The following is a 21,319-nucleotide window of genomic DNA, read 5'->3' on the forward strand; positions in this document are numbered from 1 at the left end:
GGGGCGTGGCTTGCCAGACGAGTGGGTGTGGCTTGCAGTGTGGGCGGGGCTTGCAAGAATAGACCCTTAGTGAGGAGGTGCTGGGTGGGTGGGGGTGGGCGTTGCCCGTAGTGGGCGTGCCCTCCCTGAAGCCCCGCCCTCTTCCCCCCACAGGTGGGCGGGGCAAGCGCTGGGGCTGGGTCCCTGGGGGGCGCTGGGCCTGCGGGCCTTGGGGGCGGCCGCTTTGGGGCTGGGGGCTCTCCGGCTGCTCGTCCCCCTCCTGCCCCCCCCTTAAATTAATAAAGGCACCTATAGGAGCTGCCAGAGCTTTATGGGGACCGGGTGGCTGGGGGGGGGTCTTAGGGGTCTGGGGGGGGGGGGCTCAGGGGTCTGGGGGGGGGTCTTAGGGGTCTGGGGGGGGTCCCAAACGTCTGAGGGGGGGTCCAAGGCATCCAGGGGGGTGTCCCAGGAGGCTGGGGGGGGTCCCAGGGATCTGGGGGGGGTCCCAGGGATCTGGGGGAGGGTCTCAGGTGTTTGGGGGGGGGGTCCTAGAAGTCTGAGGGGGGGTCCAAGGCATCTGGGGGGAGGTCCAAGGCATCCAGGGGGGTGTCCCAGGAGGCGGGGGGGGTCCCAGGGATCTGGGGGAGGGTCTCAGGTGTTTGGGGGGGGGGTCCAAGGCATCTGGGGGGGGTCCAAGGCATCCAGGGGGGTGTCCCAGGAGGCTGGGGGGGGTCCCAGGGATCTGGGGGGGTCCCAGGGATCTGGGGGGGGGGCTCAGGTGTTTGGGGGGGGGGTCCTAGAAGTCTGAGGGGGGGTCCAAGGCATCTGGGGGGGGGTCCAAGGCATCCAGGGGGGTGTCCCAGGAGGCTGGGGGGGGTCCCAGGGATCTGGGGGGGGGGGGCTCAGGTGTTTGGGGGGGGGTCCTAGAAGTCTGAGGGGGGGTCCAAGGCATCCAGGGGGGTGTCTCAGGAGGCGGGGGGGGTCCCAGGGATCTGGGGGAGGGTCTCAGGTGTTTGGGGGGGGGGTCCAAGGCATCCAGGGGGGCGTCCCAGGTGTCTGGGGGGGGGTCCCAGGGATCTGGGGGGGGGCTCAGGTGTTTGGGGGGGGGTCCTAGAAGTCTGAGGGGGGGTCCAAGGCATCTGGGGGGGGGCTCAGGTGTTTGGGGGGGGGTCCTAGAAGTCTGAGGGGGGGTCCAAGGCATCTGGGGAGGGGTCCAAGGCATCCAGGGGGGTGTCCCAGGAGGTGGGGGGGTCCCAGGGATCTGGGGGGGGGGTCCCAGGGATCTGGGGGGGGGCTCAGGTGTTTGGGGGGTTCCCTAGAAGTCTGAGGGGGGGTCCAAGGCATCTGGGGGGGGGTCCAAGGCATCCAGGGGGGTGTCCCAGGAGGTGGGGGGGGTCCCAGGGATCTGGGGGGGGGGGCTCAGGTGTTTGGGGGGGGTGGTCCTAGAAGTCTGAGGGGGGGTCCAAGGCATCTGGGGGGGGGTCCCAGGGATCTGGGGGGGGGCTCAGGTGTTTGGGGGGGGGTCCTAGAACTCTGAGGGGGGGTCCAAGACATCTCAGGGGGGGTCCAAGGCATCCAGGGGGGTGTCCCAGGAGGCTGGGGGGGCCCCAGGGATTTGGGGGGGGTCCTAAAAGTCTGAGGGGGGGTCCAAGGCATCTGGGGGGGGGTCCAAGGCATCCAGGGGGGTGTCCCAGGAGGCTGGGGGGGTCCCAGGGATCTGGGGGGGGGGGCTCAGGTGTTTGGGGGGGGGGTCCTAGAACTCTGAGGGGGGGTCCAAGGCATCTGGGGGGGGGTCCAAGGCATCCAGGGGGGTGTCCCAGGAGTCTGGGGGGGGTCCCAGGTGTCTGGGTGGGGGTCCCAAGCCTCTGGGGGTGGTGTCTCAGATGTTCAGGGGGGGTCCCAGAAGTCTGGGGGGGGGGTCCCAGGTATCCGGGGGTTGTCCCAGAAGTATGGGGGGGGTCCAAGGCATCCAGGGGGGTGTCCCAGGTGTCTGGGGGGGGGTCCCAGGGGTCTGGGGCGGGGCCCTGAGGCTGCTTGTCGTCCCTCCCCCCCCCCCCCCAATTAATAAAGGCACCTATAGAAACTCTGAGAGCTTTATTGGACCCGGGTGTCCATCGGGGGGGGGGGGGCACCCAGGTGTCTGGGGGGGGTCCCAGGTGTCCGAAGGGGGGGTCCCAGGTGTCCGAAGGGGGGGTCCCAGGTGTCCAAGGGGGGGTCCCAGGTGTCCGGGGGGTAGTCCAAGGTGATGGGGGGGGGGGGGGTCCCAGGTGATGGGGGGGGTCCCAGGTGATGGGGGGGGGTCCCAGGTGATGGGGGGGACACCCCAAATGTCGTGGGGGGGGGGGGGTGTCCCATCAACCTCCATCTCAGTAGTAGAGCTCTCGGTCCCACCAACCTGGGGGGGGGGGAGAAAGACACAGAGGGGTGAGGGGGGGACGGGACACGGGACCCCCAATTATCCGGGGGGGGGGACACACGCAGGGGGTCCGGCCCCAACCACTCACTTCCTGGGTGTCTCCGTACTCCCAATTTCCGGATCTCGTCGTAGACGAGGATGAGGAGGCCGAAGGGCATCGGCACGAACCACCACTGGAACCTGGAGGATGAAGGGGGGGGGGGGGGGGGATGACACCCATGGTCAGGGGACCCAGGGGGGGTTTTTTTTTTGGGGGGGGGGGTCCTAGGGGTCTGGGAAGGGGACCTGGATATTGGGAAAAGGGATCTAAATATCTGGGATGGGGTCAGGGGGGGACCCAGGTGTCCGGGAAGGGGACCTGGATATTGGGAAAGGGGACCTAAATATCTGGGATGGGGTCATGGGGGGGATCCAGATATCCGGGAAGGGGATCCCAGTGTCTGGGAAGGGGATCCCAGTGTCCGGGAAGGGGACATGGATGTCCAGGAAGGGGACACGGATGTCCGGGAAGGGGACACGGATATCTGGGATGGGGTCAGGAAGGGGCCCAGGTATCCAGGAAGGGGACCCAGATATCCGGGATGGGGACCCAGGTGGCCAGGAAGAGGACCCAGAAATCCGGGAAGGGGACATGGATATCTGGGATGGGGTCAGGATGGGATCCAGATATCTGGGAAGGGGACCCCCGTGTCCGGGAAGGGGACACGGATGTCCAGGAAGGGGACTGAGATATCCGGGAAGGAACCCCAGATATCCGGGAAGGGGACCCAGATATCCGGGAAGGGGACTGAGATATCTGGGAAGGAACCCCAGATATCCGGGAAGGGGACCCAGATATCCGGGAAGGGGACTGAGATATCCGGGAAGGAACCCCAGATATCCGGGAAGGGGACCCAGATATCCGGGAAGAGGACTGAGATATCCGGGAAGGAACCCCAGATATCTGGGAAGGGGACCCAGATATCCGGGAAGGGGACCCAGATATCCGGGAAGGGGACCCAGATTTCCGGGAAGGGGCCGGAGCCCACCGGATGGGCATGAAGTTGAAGACGTTGGGCATCCCGGGGCAGTAGCAGAGGAAGCAGCCGATGGACACCTGGAACACGATGGCGATCACCAGGATCCGGTTCCTGCGGGAGACGAGCCCCTATAGCCCCTCCGAGGGCTCCTATAGTGCCCCACAGGCTTATGTAGCAGAGCTCCTATAGACCCCATAGGCACCAGAAGAGCCCCATAGCTCCCCCAGGCACTGGCAGAGCCCCTATAGACCCCATAGGTGCCAGAAGAGCCCGCTACCTCCCACAGGGACTGGAAGAGCCCTTATAGACCCCATAGGCACCAGAAGAGCCCCTATAGACCCCCATAGGCACAACAAGAACCAGCTAGCTCCCCCAGGCACTGGCAGAGTCCCTATAGACCCCATAGACCCCCAGAAGATCCCACTAGCTCCCCCAGGCACTGGCAGAGTCCCTATAGACCCCATAGACCCCCAGAAGATCCCACTAGCTCCCCCAGGCACTGGTAGAGCCCCTATAGACCCCGTAGGCACTGGCAGAGCCCCTACAGACCCCGTAGGCATCAGAACAGCCCCTATACACCCCCATAGGCACCACAAGAACCCACTAACTCCCACAGGCACTGGAAGAGCCCCTATAGATCCCATAGGCACTGGCAGAGTCCCTATAGACCCCATAGCCCCCCAGAAGATCCCACTAGCTCCCCCAGGCACTGGCAGAGCCCCTATAGACCCCATAGGTGCCAGAAGAGCCCGCTACCTCCCACAGGGACTGGAAGAGCCCCTCTAGACCCCCCCGGCACTGCCAAAGCCCCTACAGACCCCATAGGCATCAGAACAGCCCCTATACACCCCCATAGGCACCACAAGAACCCACTAACTCCCACAAGCACTGGCAGAGCCCCTATAGATCCCATAGCCCCCCAGAAGATCCCACTAGCTCTCCCAGGCACTGGCAGAGTCCCTATAGACCCCATAGCCCCCCAGAAGATCCCACTAGCTCCCCCAGGCACTGGCAGAGTCCCTATAGACCCCATAGACCCCCAGAAGATCCCACTAACTCCCCCAGGCACTGGCAGAGCCCCTATAGACCCCATAGACCCCCAGAAGATCCCACTAACTCCCACAGGCACTGGCAGAGTCCCTATAGACCCCATAGACCCCCAGAAGATCCCACTAGCTCCCCCAGGCACTGGCAGAGCCCCTCTAGACCCCGTAGGCACTGGCAGAGCCCCTATAGCCCCTATAGGCACCGGAAGAGGCCCTGCTGGAAGAGGGAGAGACGTCGGGTCTTGCGGATGAGGACGTCGGCGATCTGGCACATCTCGATGCTGATGAAGAAGACGGTGTAGCACGTGTACTGCTGGTAGCGGCGCTGCTCGAAAGTCTACGGTGGGGCCGAACCGGGACGTATAGGTCAGCGAGGGGGACGTATAGGCGCCTATAGGGGTCTCTAAGGGTGGTACGTACCCACTGCTGGCCGTAGCTGTCCTGCAGCTCCTGCTCGTGGGTGTCCTCCCAGCGCGGGCGCAATCCCAAGCAGAGCAGAGGCCACCAACCCTCCTGCGCCATCGCCACGAAGTAGTCGGTGAAGCCGGCGAAGGACTGGATGGCACCTACCGGGGTGGGGGAGGGGTGGGGGGGGACACGACAGATTTAGGTGGGGACCCAGGGGTCCGGGCACCCATGGACCCAGGTGTCATGGGGACCAAGGGACCCCGGTGTCTGGGGACATGAGTGTCCAGGGATCTGGGGACACCGGTATCTGGGTGTCCTGGGACTCGGGGAACCAGATGTTTGGGTGTCCAGGACCAAGGGACGCGGGTGGACGGGCACCCAGATGTCCAGGGACCTGTGTGTCCATGGAACTAGGCACCCATGAACCCAGATGTCCAGGGACTTGGGTGTCCATGGAACCAGGCACCCATGGACCCAGATGTCCAGGGACTTGGGTGTCCAGGGAACCAGGCACCCATGGACCCAGATGTCCAGGGACCTGGATGTCCAGGGACCCAGGAATCCGGGCACCCATGGACCCAGATGTCCAGGGACCTGGATGTCCAGGGACTTGGGTGTCCAGGGACCCAGGTGTCCAGGCACCCAGGGACCTGGATGTCCAGGGACTTGGGTGTCCATGGAACCATGCAGCCATGGACCCAGACGTCCAGGGACTTGGGTGTCCATGGAACCAGGCACCCATGGACCCAGATGTCCAGGGACTTGGGTGTCCAGGGAACCAGGTGTCCAGGCACCCAGATGTCCAGGCACCCAGGCACCCAAGATGTCCAGGGACTTGGGTGTCCAGGCGCCCTGATGTCCAGGGACCTAGGTGGGCACCCATGGACCCAGATGTCCAGGGACCTGGGTGTCCAGGGACCCAGGAATCCGGGCACCCATGGACCCAGATGTCCAGGGACCTGGATGTCCAGGGACTTGGGTGTCCAGGGACCCGGGTGTCCAGGGACCCAGGAATCCGGGCACCCATGGACCCAGATGTCCAGGGACCTGGGTGTCCAGGGACTTGGGTGTCCAGGGACCCAGGAATCTGGGCACCCAGGGACCCAGATGTCCAGGGACTTGGGTGTCCAGTGACCCAGATGTCCAGGGATTTGGGTGTCCAGGGCCCCAGATGTCCAGGGACCCAGCATCTGGGCACCCAAGGCATCCGGGCACCTGGGCACCCCCATGTCCATGCACCCAGGAATCCGGGACACCCCAACATCTAGACCAGCCAGACCCCTCTCTACCCACCCAAGGTGGACCACCCACCCACGGGACCCAGCCGTTCTCCCCCCACCCAAACCTTGGCCACAACCCATTCATCCCCTCTCCTAGCTGGACCCTGGTGTCCGGACCCTTCCCTCAGCTCCGGAAAAAACGCCCGTTATCCGGATCGTACCGATCTGGAAGTAGGAATAAGCCGCCAAAGGTTCGTTGACCAATCGGTCGCGTCGAGGGTTGCGGGGCTTCAGGTGCATGATGTCGCTCTCTGCCCTCTCATAGGCCAAGGAGACCGAGGGGAACTGTGGACCCGGGTTTTTGGGTGAGGGACCCAAGTGTCCGGGAGGGACCCTCTGCATCCCATTGGGAGACGCCGGTATTTGGGAGAGGGACCCAACCCTTGGGGGGAAGGACCCAAGTGTCTGGGTGAAGGACCAAGGTCTCAGGGTGAAGGACTCAAGGTGTTGGGGTGAAGGACCCAAGTGTCTGGGTGAAGGACCAAGGTGTCGGGGTGAAGGACTCAAGGTTTCGGGGTGAAGGACTCAAGATGTCGGGGTGAAGGACCCAAGTTGTTGGGGGGAAGGACCCAAGTTGTTGGGGTGAAGGACTCAAGGTGTTGGGGTGAAGGACTCAAGGCATTGGGGTGGAGGACCCAGGGTGTTGGGGTGAAGGACTCAAGGTTTCGGGGTGAAGGACTCAAGGAGTTGGGGTGAAGGACCCAGGTGTCCAAAATGGACCCAGCACCCAGGTGGGACACCCCGGCATCCAGGAGGGACCCCGGTGTCTGGGTGAAGAACCCAGATACTTGGGTGAAGAACCCCAAATCCATATGAAGAACCCCCAAATCCATACGAAGAACCCCCAAATCCTTACGAAGAATCCCCAAATCCCTATGAAGAACCCCCAAATCCTTACGAAGAATCCCCAAATCCCTAAGAAGAACCTCCAAATCCTTATGAAGAACCCCCAAATCTTTACGAAGAATCCCCAAATCCATACGAAGAACCCCCAAATCCTTACGAAGAATCCCCAAATCCCTATGAAGAATCCCCAAATACATACAAAGAACCCCCAAATCCTTACAAAGAACCCCCAAATCCATACGAAGAATCCCCAAATCCATACGAAGAACCCCCAAATCCTTACAAGGAATCCCCAAATCCATATGAAGAACCCCCAAATCCTTACGAAGAACCCCCAAATCCCTATGAAGAATCCCCAAATCCATACGAAGAACCCCCAAATCCATATGAAGAACCCCCAAATCACTATGAAGAATCCCCAAATCCATACGAAGAACCCCCAAATCCTTACAAAGAATCCCCAAATCCATACGAAGAACCCCCAAATCCTTACGAAGAACCCCCAAATCCATACGAAGAACCCCCAAATCCCTATGAAGAATCCCCAAATCCATACGAAGAACCCCCAAATCCCTATGAAGAACCCCCAAATCCTTACAAAGAACCCCCAAATCCTTACGAAGAATCCCCAAATCCCTATGAAGAACCCCCAAATCCATACGAAGAACCCCCAAATCCCTATGAAGAATCCCCAAATCCATACGAAGAACCCCCAAATCCATACGAAGAACCCCCAAATCCCTATGAAGAACCCCCAAATCCTTACAAAGAACCCCCAAATCCTTATGAAGAATCCACAAATCCCTATGAAGAATCCCCAAATCCTTATGAAGAACCCCCAAATCCTTACGAAGAACCCCCAAATCCTTACGAAGAATCCCCAAATCTCTATGAAGAATCCCCAAATACATACGAAGAACCCCCAAATCCTTACGAAGAACCCCCAAATCCATATGAAGAACCCCCAAATCCCTATGAAGAATCCCCAAATCCATATGAAGAACCCCCAAAATCCATACGAAGAACCCCCAAATCCTTACGAAGAATCCCCAAATCCCTATGAAGAACCCCCAAATCCTTACAAAGAACCCCCAAATCCCTATGAAGAATCCCCAAATCCATACAAAGAACCCCCAAATCCTTACGAAGAACCCCCAAATCCATACAAAGAACCCCCAAATCCTTACGAAGAACCCCCAAATCCATACGAAGAACCCCCAAATCCTTATGAAGAATCCCCAAATCCCTATGAAGAACCCCCAAATCCTTATGAAGAACCCCCAAATCTTTACGAAGAACCCCCAAATCCTTACGAAGAACCCCCAAATCTTTCCGAGGAACCCCGGTTCCTGGATGAGGAACCTCAACGACTGGTTGATGGACCCCAGTGGGGTGGGGGTGGGGGGGACACCCTGGCGTCCGGGTGGGGGGACCCCGGGCACTCACGATGTCGGTGCAGAGCTCGATGAAGAGGATGGTGATGCAGCCCAAGGGCAGGGGGACGCTGGCCGTGATGTAGATGAGGTAGGGGGTCAACTCGGGGATGTTCTTGGTCAAGGTGTAGGCGATGGACTTCTTCAGGTTGTCAAAGATCAAGCGGCCTGGAGAAGGGTGGGGACGGTGTCACCGGGACGGCGTCACCTCACGTCACCCCCCCCCCCCCCCCCGGTGTCCCCAGTCCCACCTTGCTCCACGCCGGTGACGATGGAGGCGAAGTTGTCATCGAGGAGGATCATGTCGGCCGCGTTCTTGGCGGCGTCGGAGCCGGCGATGCCCATGGCCACCCCGATGTCGGCCTTCTTCAGCGCCGGGGAGTCGTTCACCCCGTCCCCCGTCACCGCCACGATGGCACCCTGGGGACATCGGGAGCGGAGAAGTGAGGGTTGAGGACCATCATCATCCCCGTCATGGTGGCACCTTGAGGACATGGGGAGTGGAGAAGTGAGGGTTGAGGACCATCACCATGTCCATCATGGTGGCACCTTGGGGACCGAGGGACCAGGGAGATGGTGACTGGGACCATGTCCATCATGGTGACACCTTGGGGACAGAGGGACCAGGGAGATGGCGACTGGGACCATCCCCATGTCCATCATGGTGGCACCTTGGGGACCAAGGGACGAGGGAGATGGCGACTGGGACCATCCTCATCATGGTGGCACCTTGGGGACCAAGGGACGAGGGAGATGGCGACTGGGACCATCCCCATCATGGTGGCACCTTGGGGACCGAGGGACCATGGAGATGGCGACTGGGACCATCCTCATCATGGTGGCACCTTGGGGACCAAGGGACCAGGGAGATGGCGACAGGGACCGCCACCATCCCCGTCATGGTGGCACCTTGAGGACACGGGGAGTGGAGAAGTGAGGGTTGAGGACCATCACCATGTCCATCATGGTGGCACCTTGGGGACCGAGGGACCAGGGAGATGGTGACTGGGACCATGTCCATCATGGTGACACCTTGGGGACAGAGGGACCAGGGAGATGGTGACTGGGACCGTCCCCATCCCCGTCACGATGGCACCTTGGGGACACGGGGACCATCCCCATCCCCAACGTGATGACACCCTGAGGACAACGCCGCTGAGGGCACCTCTCTGGTCATCCCAGTGTCCCCAGCGCCCCCTTCCCACCAGGACTGGTGGTGGCTTTGGGCTTTGCCCATGTCCCCCCCGATGTCCCCCAACGGCCCCCCCAACATCCCGAATGTCCCCACCAGCCGCTGGCAGCTCTCCACGATGACAAGTTTCTGCTGCGGTGACGTCCGGGCGAAGACCATCTCGGGGTGGGCGCGTAGAAGAACCTCCAGAGCTTCCGGTGTCATGGACGCCAGCTCCGCTCCCGTCACCACCCGCGCCCGCGCCTGTCTGGGGGGGGACGGGACACACAACCGGACATCTGGGTCCCCCCAACCCGGACACCTGGGTCCCTCCTGGACATCTGGGTCCCCTCTCGGACACCTGAGTCCCACCTGGGGTCCACTTGCTCAAGGGGTACACGTAGACGAGCTGCCACCTCCTCGGGGGTCTCGCTGCCCTCGGAGATGATGCCGACGGCGGCCGCGATGGCTTTGGCCGTGATGGGGTGGTCTCCGGTCACCATGATCACCTGGGGACATCGGTGTGGGCTTGATGGTTCCTCACGGTCCCCTGTGGTTCCCCATTTCCCCCCCCCCACCATGTCCCTCAACGTTCTTGATGTCCCTCCATCCTCACGTCCCGCATGTCCACCCCATGTCCCCAAATCCCTCCACGTCCTTGATGTCCCTCCATCGCTACATCCCTCCCAATCCCCGTGTCCGTCTCGTCCCCATGTCTCTCCATGTTCTCCATGTTCTTGATGTCCCACCATCCGTCCTTGATGTCCCCCAACCCCATGTCCCTCCATGTCCTTCCATGTCCTTGACGTCCCCCCATCTCTACGTCCCTCCCAATCCCCGTGTCCGTCTCGTCCCCACGTCTCTCCATGTTTTTCCATGTCCTTCATGTCCCCCCATCCCCACGTCTTTCCACGTCCCTAATGTCCCCTGAACCCCAAATCCCTCCATGTCCTTGATGTCCCTCCATCTCTACATCCCTCCCAATCCCCATGTCCATCTTCTGTCCCCATGTCTCTCCATGTTCTTCCATGTTCTTGATGTCCCACCACCCCCGTGTCCTACCACGTCCTTGATGTCCCTCCATCTCTACGTCCCTCCCAGTCCCCGTGTCCACCTTCTGTCCCCATGTCTCTCCATGTTTTTCCATGTCCTTGATGTCCCCCCATCCCCACGTCTTTCCACATCCCTAATGTCCCCCCAACCCCAAATCCCTCCACGTCCTTGATGTCCCTCCATCTCTACGTCCCTCCCAATCCCCGTGTCCGTCTCGTCCCCACGTCTCTCCATGTTTTTCCATGTCCTTCATGTCCCCCCATCCCCACGTCTTTCCACGTCCCTAATGTCCCCCCAACCCCAAATCCCTCCATGTCCTTGACGTCCCCCCATCTCTACGTCCCTCCCAATCCCCGTGTCCGTCTCGTCCCCATGTCTCTCCATGTTTTTCCATGTCCTTCATGTCCCCCCATCCCCACGTCTTTCCACGTCCCTAATGTCCCCTGAACCCCAAATCCCTCCATGTCCTTGATGTCCCCCCATCTCTACGTCCCTCCCAATCCCCATGTCCATCTTCTGTCCCCATGTCTCTCCATGTTCTTCCATGTTCTTGATGTCCCACCACCCCCGTGTCCTACCACGTCCTTGATGTCCCTCCATCTCTACATCCCTCCCAATCCCCGTGTCCACCTTCTGTCCCCATGTCTCTCCATGTTCTTCCATGTCCTTGATGTCCCCCCATCCCCACGTCTTTCCACGTCCCTGATGTCCCCCCAACCCCAAATCCCTCCACGTCCTTGATGTCCCTCCATCGCTACGTCCCTCCCAATCCCCGTGTCCGTCTCGTCCCCATGTCTCTCCATGTTCTCCATGTTCTTGATGTCCCACCATCCGTCCTTGATGTCCCCCAACCCCATGTTCCTCCATGTCCTTCCATGTCCTTGACGTCCCCCCATCTCTACGTCCCTCCCAATCCCCGTGTCCGTCTCGTCCCCACGTCTCTCCATGTTTTTCCATGTCCTTCATGTCCCCCCATCCCCACGTCTTTCCACATCCCTAATGTCCCCCCAACCCCAAATCCCTCCATGTCCTCGATGTCCCTCCATCTCTACGTCCCTCCCAATCCCCATGTCCATCTTCTGTCCCCATGTCTCTCCATGTTCTTCCATGTTCTTGATGTCCCACCACCCCCGTGTCCTACCACGTCCTTGACGTCCCTCCATCTCTACGTCCCTCCCAATCCCCGTGTCCGTCTCGTCCCCACGTCTCTCCATGTTTTTCCATGTCCTTGATGTCCCCCCATCCCCACGTCTTTCCACACCCCTGATGTCCCCCCATCCCCATGTCCCTCCCTGTCCCTCCACGTCCCTGATGTCCCCCCATCCCCATGTCCCCCCACGTCCTCGACGTCCCCCTACCCTGATCCCGGCCGTACGACACTTGAGCACGGCCTGGGGGACGGTGGCCCTGGGTGGATCAATCATGGACACCAGCCCGGCGAAGCAAAGTCCCACGGCCACCTCCGGCAGCGACTCGGGGTCCGTCCCTGCTGCCACCGTCCCCGCCGGCAGCCAGCGGGCGCAGAACCCTTGGGAGGGACAAGGAGGGGGGGGGGACGCAAACACACGGGGTGACCTTGGGACCCGAGCGCACGGGGGTGGTGCACGGGCCACCTTCCTGCGCACGTGTCCTCCATCCCGTGTCCCCGCACCTTTCCGTGTCCCCCCTCCATGTCCCCATGTCCCCCCCATGTCCGCCCGTCTCCTCCATGTCCCCCATCTCCCTATCGTCTCCCCTCATCCCCACGTCCCCATCTCCCCATGATGTCCCCCATCCCCACGTCCCCCCCAACCCCATTTCCCACCATCTCCCTATGATGTCCCCCCATCCCCACGTCCCCCCAACCCCATTTCCCCCATTTCCCACCATCTCCCCATGATGTCCCCCATCCCCACGTCCCCCCCAACCCCATTTCCCACCATCTCCCCATGATGTCCCCCCATCCCCACGTCTCCCCCAACCCCATTTCCCCCATGTCCCACCATCACCCCATGATGTCCCCCATCCCCACGTCCCCCCAACCCCATTTCCCCCATGTCCCACCATCTCCCCATGATGTCCCCCATCCCCACGTCCCCATCACCCCATGATGTCCCCCATCCCCACATCCCCCCAACCCCATTTCCCAGCATCTCCCCATGGTGTCCCCCCATCCCCATCTCCCCATGGTGTCCGCCCATCCTCACGTCCCCCCATCCCCCTTCTCCCCGCCATCCCCCCCTCCACCCCGCTCACCCAAGACCCTCTCCCCGCGCCCCCCCAGCTCGGCGTAGGCCCCCTCGAAGGCTTCTCGCCATTGGGCGTCCAGGGCCAGCTCCTGTCCCTTGAGCAGCACCGTGCTGCACCGTTCCAGCACCCTCTCGGGGGCACCTTTCAGCACCAGGAGTTGCCGCTCTCCCGCCTCGTGGACCGAGAGCTGTCGAGGGACACGGATGCCCGAGTTCCCACCTGGATGCTTGGGTCCCTCCTGGAGATCTGAGGCCCATTCCCGGACACCTGGGTCCCATCCTGACCCCATCCCAGATATCTGGGTCCCCTTCCCGGACACCTGGGTCCTCTCCTGACCCCATCCCAGCTACCTGGATCCCCTTCCCAGATGACTGGGTCCCATCCTGACCCCATCCCAGATATCTGGGTCCTCTCCTGACCCCATCCCAGATATCTGGATCCCCTTCCCAGATGACTGGGTCCTCTCCTTACCACATCCCAGATATCTGGGTCCTCTCCTGACCCCATCCCAGCTATCTGGATCCCCTTCCCAGATGACTGGGTCCTCTCCTGACCCCATCCCAGATATCTGGGTCCCCTTCCCAGATGACTGGGTCCCTCCTGAACCCATCCCAGACATCTTGGTCCCCTTCTGAACCCCATCCCAGATATCTGGGTCCCCTTTCCGGACATCTGGGTCCCATCCTGACCCCATCCCAGATATTTGGGTCCCCCCATCCCGGATTCTTGGGTCCCCCCTCACCTGGAACTTGTTGGTGGAGTTGAAGGGCAACTCGGCCACCTTGGGGAACCGTCCCCGCGCCTCCGACACCGACCCCACCGTCACCTCGGCGAACTTCAGCAGCGCCGTCTCCGAAGCGTCGCCGATGACCTCACGCTGCAGGGGCGGGGCTTAAACGGGTGGGGCTTGGGCGGGGGCATGAGGGGCCCATATCCCTATATAGGACCCCTATGGGAGAGGTCTTGGCCCCTATATGCCTTTCCGAGCCCCATATAGGGCGTCTATGGGGGTCCTTGTGTTCCCCTTTCAGCCCCATATAGGGCTCCTATAGGCATCTATATGACATTTCCAGCCCCTATAGGCATCCCGGCCCCTATATGCCCCTCCCAGCCCCATATAGTGCCCCTATAGGAGTCCTGGCCCCTCTACACTTCTCCCAGTCCCATATAAAGCCCCATATAGGGTCCCTACATGCTCTCCCAAGCCCCACAGAGGGTCCCTAGATGCCCCTTCCAGCCCCATATAGGGTCCCTATACAGCCCTCCCAGCCCCCTATAGGTCCCCTATAGGACCCTATACGTGTCCCACCTTGGCCACGGGGACGTTGTCCTGTCCCGGCTTGAACTGGGCCCTATTGCAGAGGGTGACGACGCGGCTCAGCATGGTCCACGTCTCCGACGATTGGTCGAAGCTTTGACCTAGGTGGGACGTAGAGGTTGGGGGTCACCTCGGGGGGGTGGAGGTGGTGGTGGGGGGTGGATCCAGGCACGCGACTCACCCGATTGGTCCTCGGTGGTGTCGGCCGTATGGATCTGGTTGTCGAACCAGAGATGCGCCACCGTCATCCGGTTTTGGGTGAGGGTCCCCGTCTTGTCGGAGCAGATGACCGAGGTGGAACCCAACGTCTCCACCGCTTCCAGGTTCTTCACCACGCAGTTCTTCCTCGCCAGCCTCTTCGCCGTCAGCGAGAGGCAAACCTGGAGGTGCGCAAGTCCCTCAGCACCCTGGGGAACGCTGGGAAGCCCTAGGGGCACCCATGGGACCTCCCGTGGTGGCCTTGGAGCCACGGGGACCTCCAGGAAAGCAGTTGATGCCCGTGGACCCGTAGGGACAACCAGAACGCTGGGTTGTGGTGGGCCCATGGGGATCTCAAGAGTCCCAGGTGACCCCATGAAGACCCTCAAGAGTCCCAGGTGACCCCATGAAGACCCTCAAGTCTCCCGTAGCACCCACGTGGTGGGATCCACAGCTCTACGGCTCCAACCCCCATGATGCCCCAAGCCATACCGTGACAGTGGCCAGCAGCCCCTCGGGGACGTAGGCCACGACGATGGCCATGAAGAAGACCATGGCACGGAGGAAGGGGTAGCCGATGACCATGGCCACCACGAAGAAGGTGGCACCGAAGAAGATGGCAAGGCCGGCGATGATGTCGACGAAGTGCTCGATCTCGATGGCGATGGGGGTCTTCTCGTTCTCCACCCCCGAGGCCAAGCTGGCGATGCGCCCGATGATGGTCCGGTCGCCCGTGTTGATCACCAACCCCATGGCCGTCCCTATAGGACCCAGATATCCGGGTGGTTTAAGGGACCTTGGTGTCCACATGGGACCCAGATGTCCACGTTGGACCCGGGTGTCCAGGTGGGACCCAGATGTCTGGGTGGGACCCAGATGTCCAGGTTGGACCTGGGTGTCCGGGTGGGACCCAGATGTCCAGGTTGGACCCAGGTGTCCAGGTGGGACCCAGATGTCCGGGTGGGACCCAGATGTCCAGGTTGGACCTGGGTGTCCAGGTGGGACCTAGATGACCAGGTTGGACCCAGGTGTCCAGGTGGGACCCAGATGTCCGGGTTGGACCCAGGTGTCCAGGTGGGACCCAGATGTCCAGGTTGGACCTGGGTGTCCAGGTGGGACCCAGATGTCCAGGTGGGACCCAGATGTCCGGGTTGGACCCGGGTGTCCAGGTTGGACCCAGGTGTCCAGGTGGGACCCAGATGTCCGTGTTGGACCCGGGTGTCCAGGTGGGACCCAAATGTCCACGTTGGACCTGGGTGTCCAGGTGGGACCCAGATGTCCAGGTTGGACCTGGGTGTCCAGGTGGGACCCAGATGTCCGGGTTGGACCCGGGTGTCCAGGTTGGACCCAGGTGTCCAGGTGGGACCCAGATGTCCGTGTTGGACCCGGGTGTCCAGGTGGGACCCAGATGTCCAGGTTGGACCCGGGTGTCCAGGTGGGACCCAGATGTCTGGGTGGGACCCTGATGTCCAGGTTGGACCCAGATGTCCGGGTGGGACCCAGATGTCCAGGTTGGACCCGGGTGTCCAGGTGGGACCCAGATGTCCGGGTGGGACCTAGATGTCCAGGTTGGACCTGTGTGTCCGGGTGGGACCCAGATGTCCAGGTTGGACCCGGGTGTCCAGGTGGGACCCAGATGTCCGGGTTGGACCCGGGTGTCCGGGTGGGACCCAGATGTCCGGGTGGGACCCAGATGTCCGGGTTGGACCCGGGTGTCCAGGTTGGACCCGGGTGTCCAGGTGGGACCCAGATGTCCGGGTGGGACCCAGATGTCCAGGTTGGACCCGGGTGTCCAGGTGGGACCCAGATGTCCGGGTGGGACCCAGATGTCCAGGTTGGACCGAGGTATCCGGGTGGGACGCACCTTCTAGGCACATGGTGGAGAAGAAGGCGATGTTGCGGGTCTCCAAGGGCGAGTCATGGGTGCACTCGGGTGACCGCGTCTGGGGCTCCGACTCCCCGGTCAACGATGAGTTGTCCACCTGGAGGTGGTGGTGGGAGGACACGTCTCAGCCCGGCGGTGGAAGGGGGGGGAACCCAGGTGTCTGGTCACCCCCCCAAAAGGGACCCAGAGGTCCGGGCCCACCTTGCAACCCTGGGCTGAGATGATGCGGATGTCTGCAGGGACTCGGTCGCCTCCTTTGATCTCCACCAGGTCACCGACCACCAACTCGTTGGCGTTGATCTGTAGTTTGTCTCCTTCCCGGATCACGGTGGCTTGCTGGAGGTCACAGGAGAATCCAGGTGTCCGGGTGGGGACCCTGGTGTCCGGGTGGAGACCCAGGTGTCCAGATAGGGAAGGGACCCAGGTGTCCTGGTGGCCCCACCTGAGGGACGAGGTTCTTGAAGCTGGCGATGATGTTGGTGCTCTTGAACTCCTGGTAGTAGCCGAAGCAGCCGGTGACGACGACGACGGCGATGAGGGCGATGGCGAGGTACAGCTGGTGGGAAGGGACAGGATCAGGCCCATGGGGTGGGGATCTGGGTACCCCCATCCAAGGGGACCCAGGTGTCCTACTTCCCCCCACGAGGGTCCTAGACACCTGGATCCCCCCTCCAAGCCCCACAAGTTCTCCCCTCCTGAGCGTTCCTGGCTTCCAGGTACCCCCCAGATGTTCTCCAGATGGACCTAGATGTTCCCCCACCCCAAGATGGACCCATATGTTCCCCCACATGGACCTAAGTGTCCCCAGTCCAGATGGACTCAGATGTTTGCCCAGATGGACCCAGATGTTCCCCCAGATGGACCCAGATGTTCCCCCCGAGATGGCCATAGATACGAACCCAGAGGTTCTCCCAGATGAACCCAAAGGTTCTCCACCCCAGATCTTCCCCAAGATGGACCCAGGGGTTCCTCAACCCATGGACCCCTGCGTTCCCTCCTAGATGGACCCAGATGTTCCCCCCGAGATGGACCCAGATGTTCTCCCCTGAGATGGACCCACGTCTCCCCCCGAGATGGACCCATGTCTCCCCCCAAGATGGCATTTTCCCTCCACCACAGATGGACCCAGGCGTCCAACGTACGTTGTCGGAGCTGCCGCGGTCACCTTCCCCCTCCTGCACGCCGTAGGCGATGAGGCAAATGGCCGCCGCCACCCACATCAGGCACTGGAGACCCCCGGCCAGCTGCCGCCCAAACTTGACGCACTCGGGGGTCCCCCGGGGGGGGCGGAGCTCGTTGGGACCATCCCGCAGCAGCCGCTCGGCTGCCACCGCTTCTACCAGGCCCTGCCGGGGTCAATGGGGGGGTCAACGGGGTTGGTGGGGGTCATGGAGTTGACTGGGGTCAACGGGGTCGGTGGGGTCAACGGGGGTGTTGGGGATCATGGAGTTGACTGGGGTCAACGGGGTCGATGGGGTGAACGGGGATGTTGGGGGTCGTGGAGGTGACTGGGGTCAACGGGGTCAGTGGGGTCAACGGGGGTGTTGGGGATCATGGAGTTGACTGGGGTCAACGGGGTCAATGGGGTGAACGGGGATGTTGGGGGTCATGGAAGTGACTGGGGTCAACGGGGTTGGTGGGGTCAATGGGGTTGGTGGGGTCAACGGGGTCAGTGGGGTCAACGGGGGTGTTGGGGATCATGGAGTTGACTGGGGTCAACGGGGTCGATGGGGTGAACGGGGATGTTGGGGGTCATGGAGGTGACTGGGGTCAACGGGGTCAGTGGGGTCAACGGGGGTGTTGGGGATCATGGAGTTGACTGGGGTCAACGGGGTCGGTGGGGTCAACGGGGGTGTTGGGGATCATGGAGTTGACTGGGGTCAACGGGGTTGGTGGGGTGAACGGGGATGTTGGGGGTCATGGAGGTGACTGGGGTCAACGGGGTTGGTGGGGTCAATGGGGTTGGTGGGGTCAACAGGGTCGGTGGGGTCAACGGGGGTGTTGGGGATCATGGAGTTGACTGGGGTCAACGGGGTCGATGGGGTGAACGGGGATGTTGGGGGTCATGGAGGTGACTGGGGTCAACGGGGTTGGTGGGGTCAACGGGGTCGGTGGGGTCAACGGGGGTGTTGGGGATCATGGAGTTGACTGGGGTCAACGGGGTCGATGGGGTGAACGGGGATGTTGGGGGTCATGGAGGTAACTGGGGTCAACGGGGTTGGTGGGGTCAACGGGGGTGTTGGGGATCATGGAGTTGACTGGGGTCAACGGGGTCAGTGGGGTCAACGGGGGTGTTGGGGATCATGGAGTTGACTGGGGTCAACGGGGTCAATGGGGTGAACGGGGATGTTGGGGGTCATGGAGGTGACTGGGGTCAACGGGGTTGGTGGGGTCAATGGGGGTGTTGGGGGTCATGGAAGTGACTGGGGTCAACGGGGTTGATGGGGGTCATGGAGTTGACTGGGGTCAACGGGGTTGACAGGGGTCACGGCATTGACCCCTGGGATCAACGGGGTCGATGGGGTGAACGGGGATGTTGGGGGTCGTGGAGGTGACTGGGGTCAACGGGGTTGGTGGGGTCAATGGGGTTGGTGGGGTCAACGGGGTCGGTGGGGTGAACGGGGGTGTTGGGGATCATGGAGTTGACTGGGGTCAACGGGGTCGATGGGGTGAACGGGGATGTTGGGGGTCATGGAGGTGACTGGGGTCAACGGGGTTGGTGGGGTCAACGGGGTTGGTGGGGTCAATGGGGTTGTTAGGGGTCATGGAAGTGACTGGGGTCAACGGGGTTGATGGGGGTCATGGAGTTGACCGGGGTCAACGGGGTTGGTGGGGTCAACGGGGTTGACAGGGGTCACGGCGTTGACCCCTGGGATCAATGGGGTTGGTGGGATTGATGGGGTCAATGGGTTTGGTGGGGCCAATGGGGTTGATGGGTCACGAGGGGTCAACAGGTTCAACGAGGTTGATTGGGGTCAACGTGATTGGTGGGGCCATGGGTCAACAGAGCTCAACGGGGTTGAGGGTGAAAGGGTCATGGTGCTGGGAGCTGGGGGGGTTGGCCGGGGTCAGAGGTCAGGGGTCACCCACCTTGGTGATGCTGGTGCTGTACTTGAGCTCCAGGTCGTTCACGTCAAGCTTGTGGTCATCCTGGGGGCACCTGCCTCAGCACTGGCCCCTGACCCCCGACCCCTGACCCTCGCAGTGCCCCCCAGTATAGCCCAGTGCCCTCGCAGCCCCTCCCAGTGCCCCATTGACCCTCCCAGTCCCCCGCTGACCGTCCCAGTTGCCTCTTGATGAGCTCCCCACTCTCTCAGTTGCCCTCCCAGTGCCCCCCCCATTGACCCCCAGTCCCTCCCAGTCCCTCTTGTTGACCTCCCAGTCCCCCAACTGACCTCCCAGTCTCTCCCGTTGACCCTCCCAGTCCCTCCCAGTCCCCCCCTCATACCACATCCATCTCCTTCTTCATGTCTTCCAGTTTCTCCTGCTTGCGGCGGCCACGGCCCTTTTTCGCCGGGGGCGGGGCCTTGCCCCGTGGCCCCAACTCATAGCTCTCCTGGGGGCAGAAGTCAAGGGTCAAGGGTCAGCTGGGGGCAGGTCCCTTCGTCCGTCCGTCCATCCGTCCCACCTCCCTCTTTCCCTTCACCCCGTGCCCCCTTCTCTCTGCCCACGTGTCCATCTGTCTGTCCCTCCATTGCTCCATCCCTCCGTCCATCCCTCCGTCCATCCCTCCATCCCTCCTTCGGTCCAGCCCTTCGTTCCTCTCTCCATCCCTCCATCTCTCCTCCATTTCCCCATCCCTCCATCCCTCCATTTCTCCATCCCTCCATCTCTCCATCTCTCCATTCCTCCAATCCTCCTCCATCTCTCCTCCATTCCTCCATCCCTCCATTTCTCCATCCCTCCATCCCTCCATCCCTCCATCTCTCCATCCCTCCAATCCTCCTCCATCTCTCCTCCATCCCTCCATCCCTCCATTTCTCCATCCCTCCGTTTCTCCATCCCTCCAACCCTCCTCCAGCTCTCCATTTCTCTATCCCTCCGTCTCTCCATTTCTCCGTTTCTCCATCCCTCCATCCCTCCTCCATCTCTCCAGCCCTCCAACCCTCCTCCATGTCTCCAACTCTCCATGTCTCCATCTCTCCATCCCTCCAACGTCTCTCCTCCATCCCTCCATCTCTCCATGCCTCCTCTATTTCTCCATCCCACCATCCTTCCATCCCTCCTCCATCTATTTCTCCATCTCTCCATCTCTCCATCCCTCCTCCATCTCTCCATCCCTCCGTCTCTCCATTTCTCCATCCCTCCATCCCTCCATCCCACCATCCCACCATCCTTCCATCCCTCCTCCATCTATTTCTCCATCTCTCCATTTCTCCATCCCTCCTCCATCTCTCCATCCCTCCATCCCTCCATTTCTCCATCCCTCCGCCTCTCCATTTCTCCATTTCTCCATCCCTCCATCCCTCCTCCATCTCTCCAGTTCTCCATTCTTCCATCTCTCCATTTCTCCGTCCCTCCATTTCTCCATCCCTCCAACGTCTCTCCTCCATCCCTCCATCTCTCTGTGCCTCCTCTATTTCTCCATCCCACCATCCTTCCATCCCTCCTCCCTCTATTTCTCCATCTCTCCATTTCTCCATTTCTCCATCCCTCCTCCATCTCTCCATCCCTCCGTCTCTCCATTTCTCCATTTCTCCATCCCTCCAACCCTTCTCCAGCTCTCCATTTCTCTATCCCTCCGTCTCTCCATTTCTCCATTTCTCCATCCCTCCATCCCTCCTCCATCTCTCCATTTCTCCATTCTTCCATCTCTCCATTTCTCCGTCCCTCCATTTCTCCATTCCTCCATCCCTCCATCCCTCCATTTTTCCATCCCTCCGCCTCTCCATTTCTCCATTTCTCCATCCCTCCATCTCTCCTCCATCTCTCCATCCCTCCATCCCTCCTCCATCTCTCCATTTCTCCATTCTTCCATCTCTCCATTTCTCCTATCCCTCCATTTCTCCATTCCTCCAACCCTCCATCCCTCCATCCC

At 61.5% G+C, this 21,319-nt stretch overlaps 1 protein-coding gene across 1 annotated transcript in view; it reads right to left on the reverse strand.

Moving 5' to 3' along the window:
- Nucleotides 1-2,319: 2,319 nt before the first annotated feature.
- The window catches only part of ATP4A (ATPase H+/K+ transporting subunit alpha), a 40,041-nt gene continuing 21,041 nt past the window's right edge, over nt 2,320-21,319 (reverse strand). The window contains exons 2-23 of the mRNA XM_049793280.1: nt 19,730-19,837; nt 19,372-19,431; nt 17,424-17,627; nt 16,724-16,837; nt 16,483-16,617; nt 16,261-16,378; nt 14,889-15,157; nt 14,380-14,578; nt 14,190-14,299; nt 13,623-13,757; nt 12,887-13,067; nt 12,010-12,179; nt 9,971-10,107; nt 9,716-9,866; nt 8,679-8,847; nt 8,441-8,595; nt 6,310-6,433; nt 4,881-5,026; nt 4,664-4,797; nt 3,424-3,525; nt 2,484-2,575; nt 2,320-2,374 (exon numbers count right to left, since the gene is read on the reverse strand). Of these exons, the coding sequence (XP_049649237.1) occupies nt 2,346-2,374; nt 2,484-2,575; nt 3,424-3,525; nt 4,664-4,797; nt 4,881-5,026; nt 6,310-6,433; nt 8,441-8,595; nt 8,679-8,847; nt 9,716-9,866; nt 9,971-10,107; nt 12,010-12,179; nt 12,887-13,067; nt 13,623-13,757; nt 14,190-14,299; nt 14,380-14,578; nt 14,889-15,157; nt 16,261-16,378; nt 16,483-16,617; nt 16,724-16,837; nt 17,424-17,627; nt 19,372-19,431; nt 19,730-19,837 (3,042 nt within the window). The 3' untranslated portion in view covers nt 2,320-2,345. The remainder of the gene's footprint in view (nt 2,375-2,483; nt 2,576-3,423; nt 3,526-4,663; nt 4,798-4,880; nt 5,027-6,309; nt 6,434-8,440; nt 8,596-8,678; nt 8,848-9,715; nt 9,867-9,970; nt 10,108-12,009; nt 12,180-12,886; nt 13,068-13,622; nt 13,758-14,189; nt 14,300-14,379; nt 14,579-14,888; nt 15,158-16,260; nt 16,379-16,482; nt 16,618-16,723; nt 16,838-17,423; nt 17,628-19,371; nt 19,432-19,729; nt 19,838-21,319) is intronic.

The sequence above is a fragment of the Accipiter gentilis genome, chromosome 37 (genome assembly GCF_929443795.1).
Source record: "Accipiter gentilis chromosome 37, bAccGen1.1, whole genome shotgun sequence".
NCBI classification, from domain to species: Eukaryota; Metazoa; Chordata; class Aves; order Accipitriformes; family Accipitridae; genus Astur; species Astur gentilis.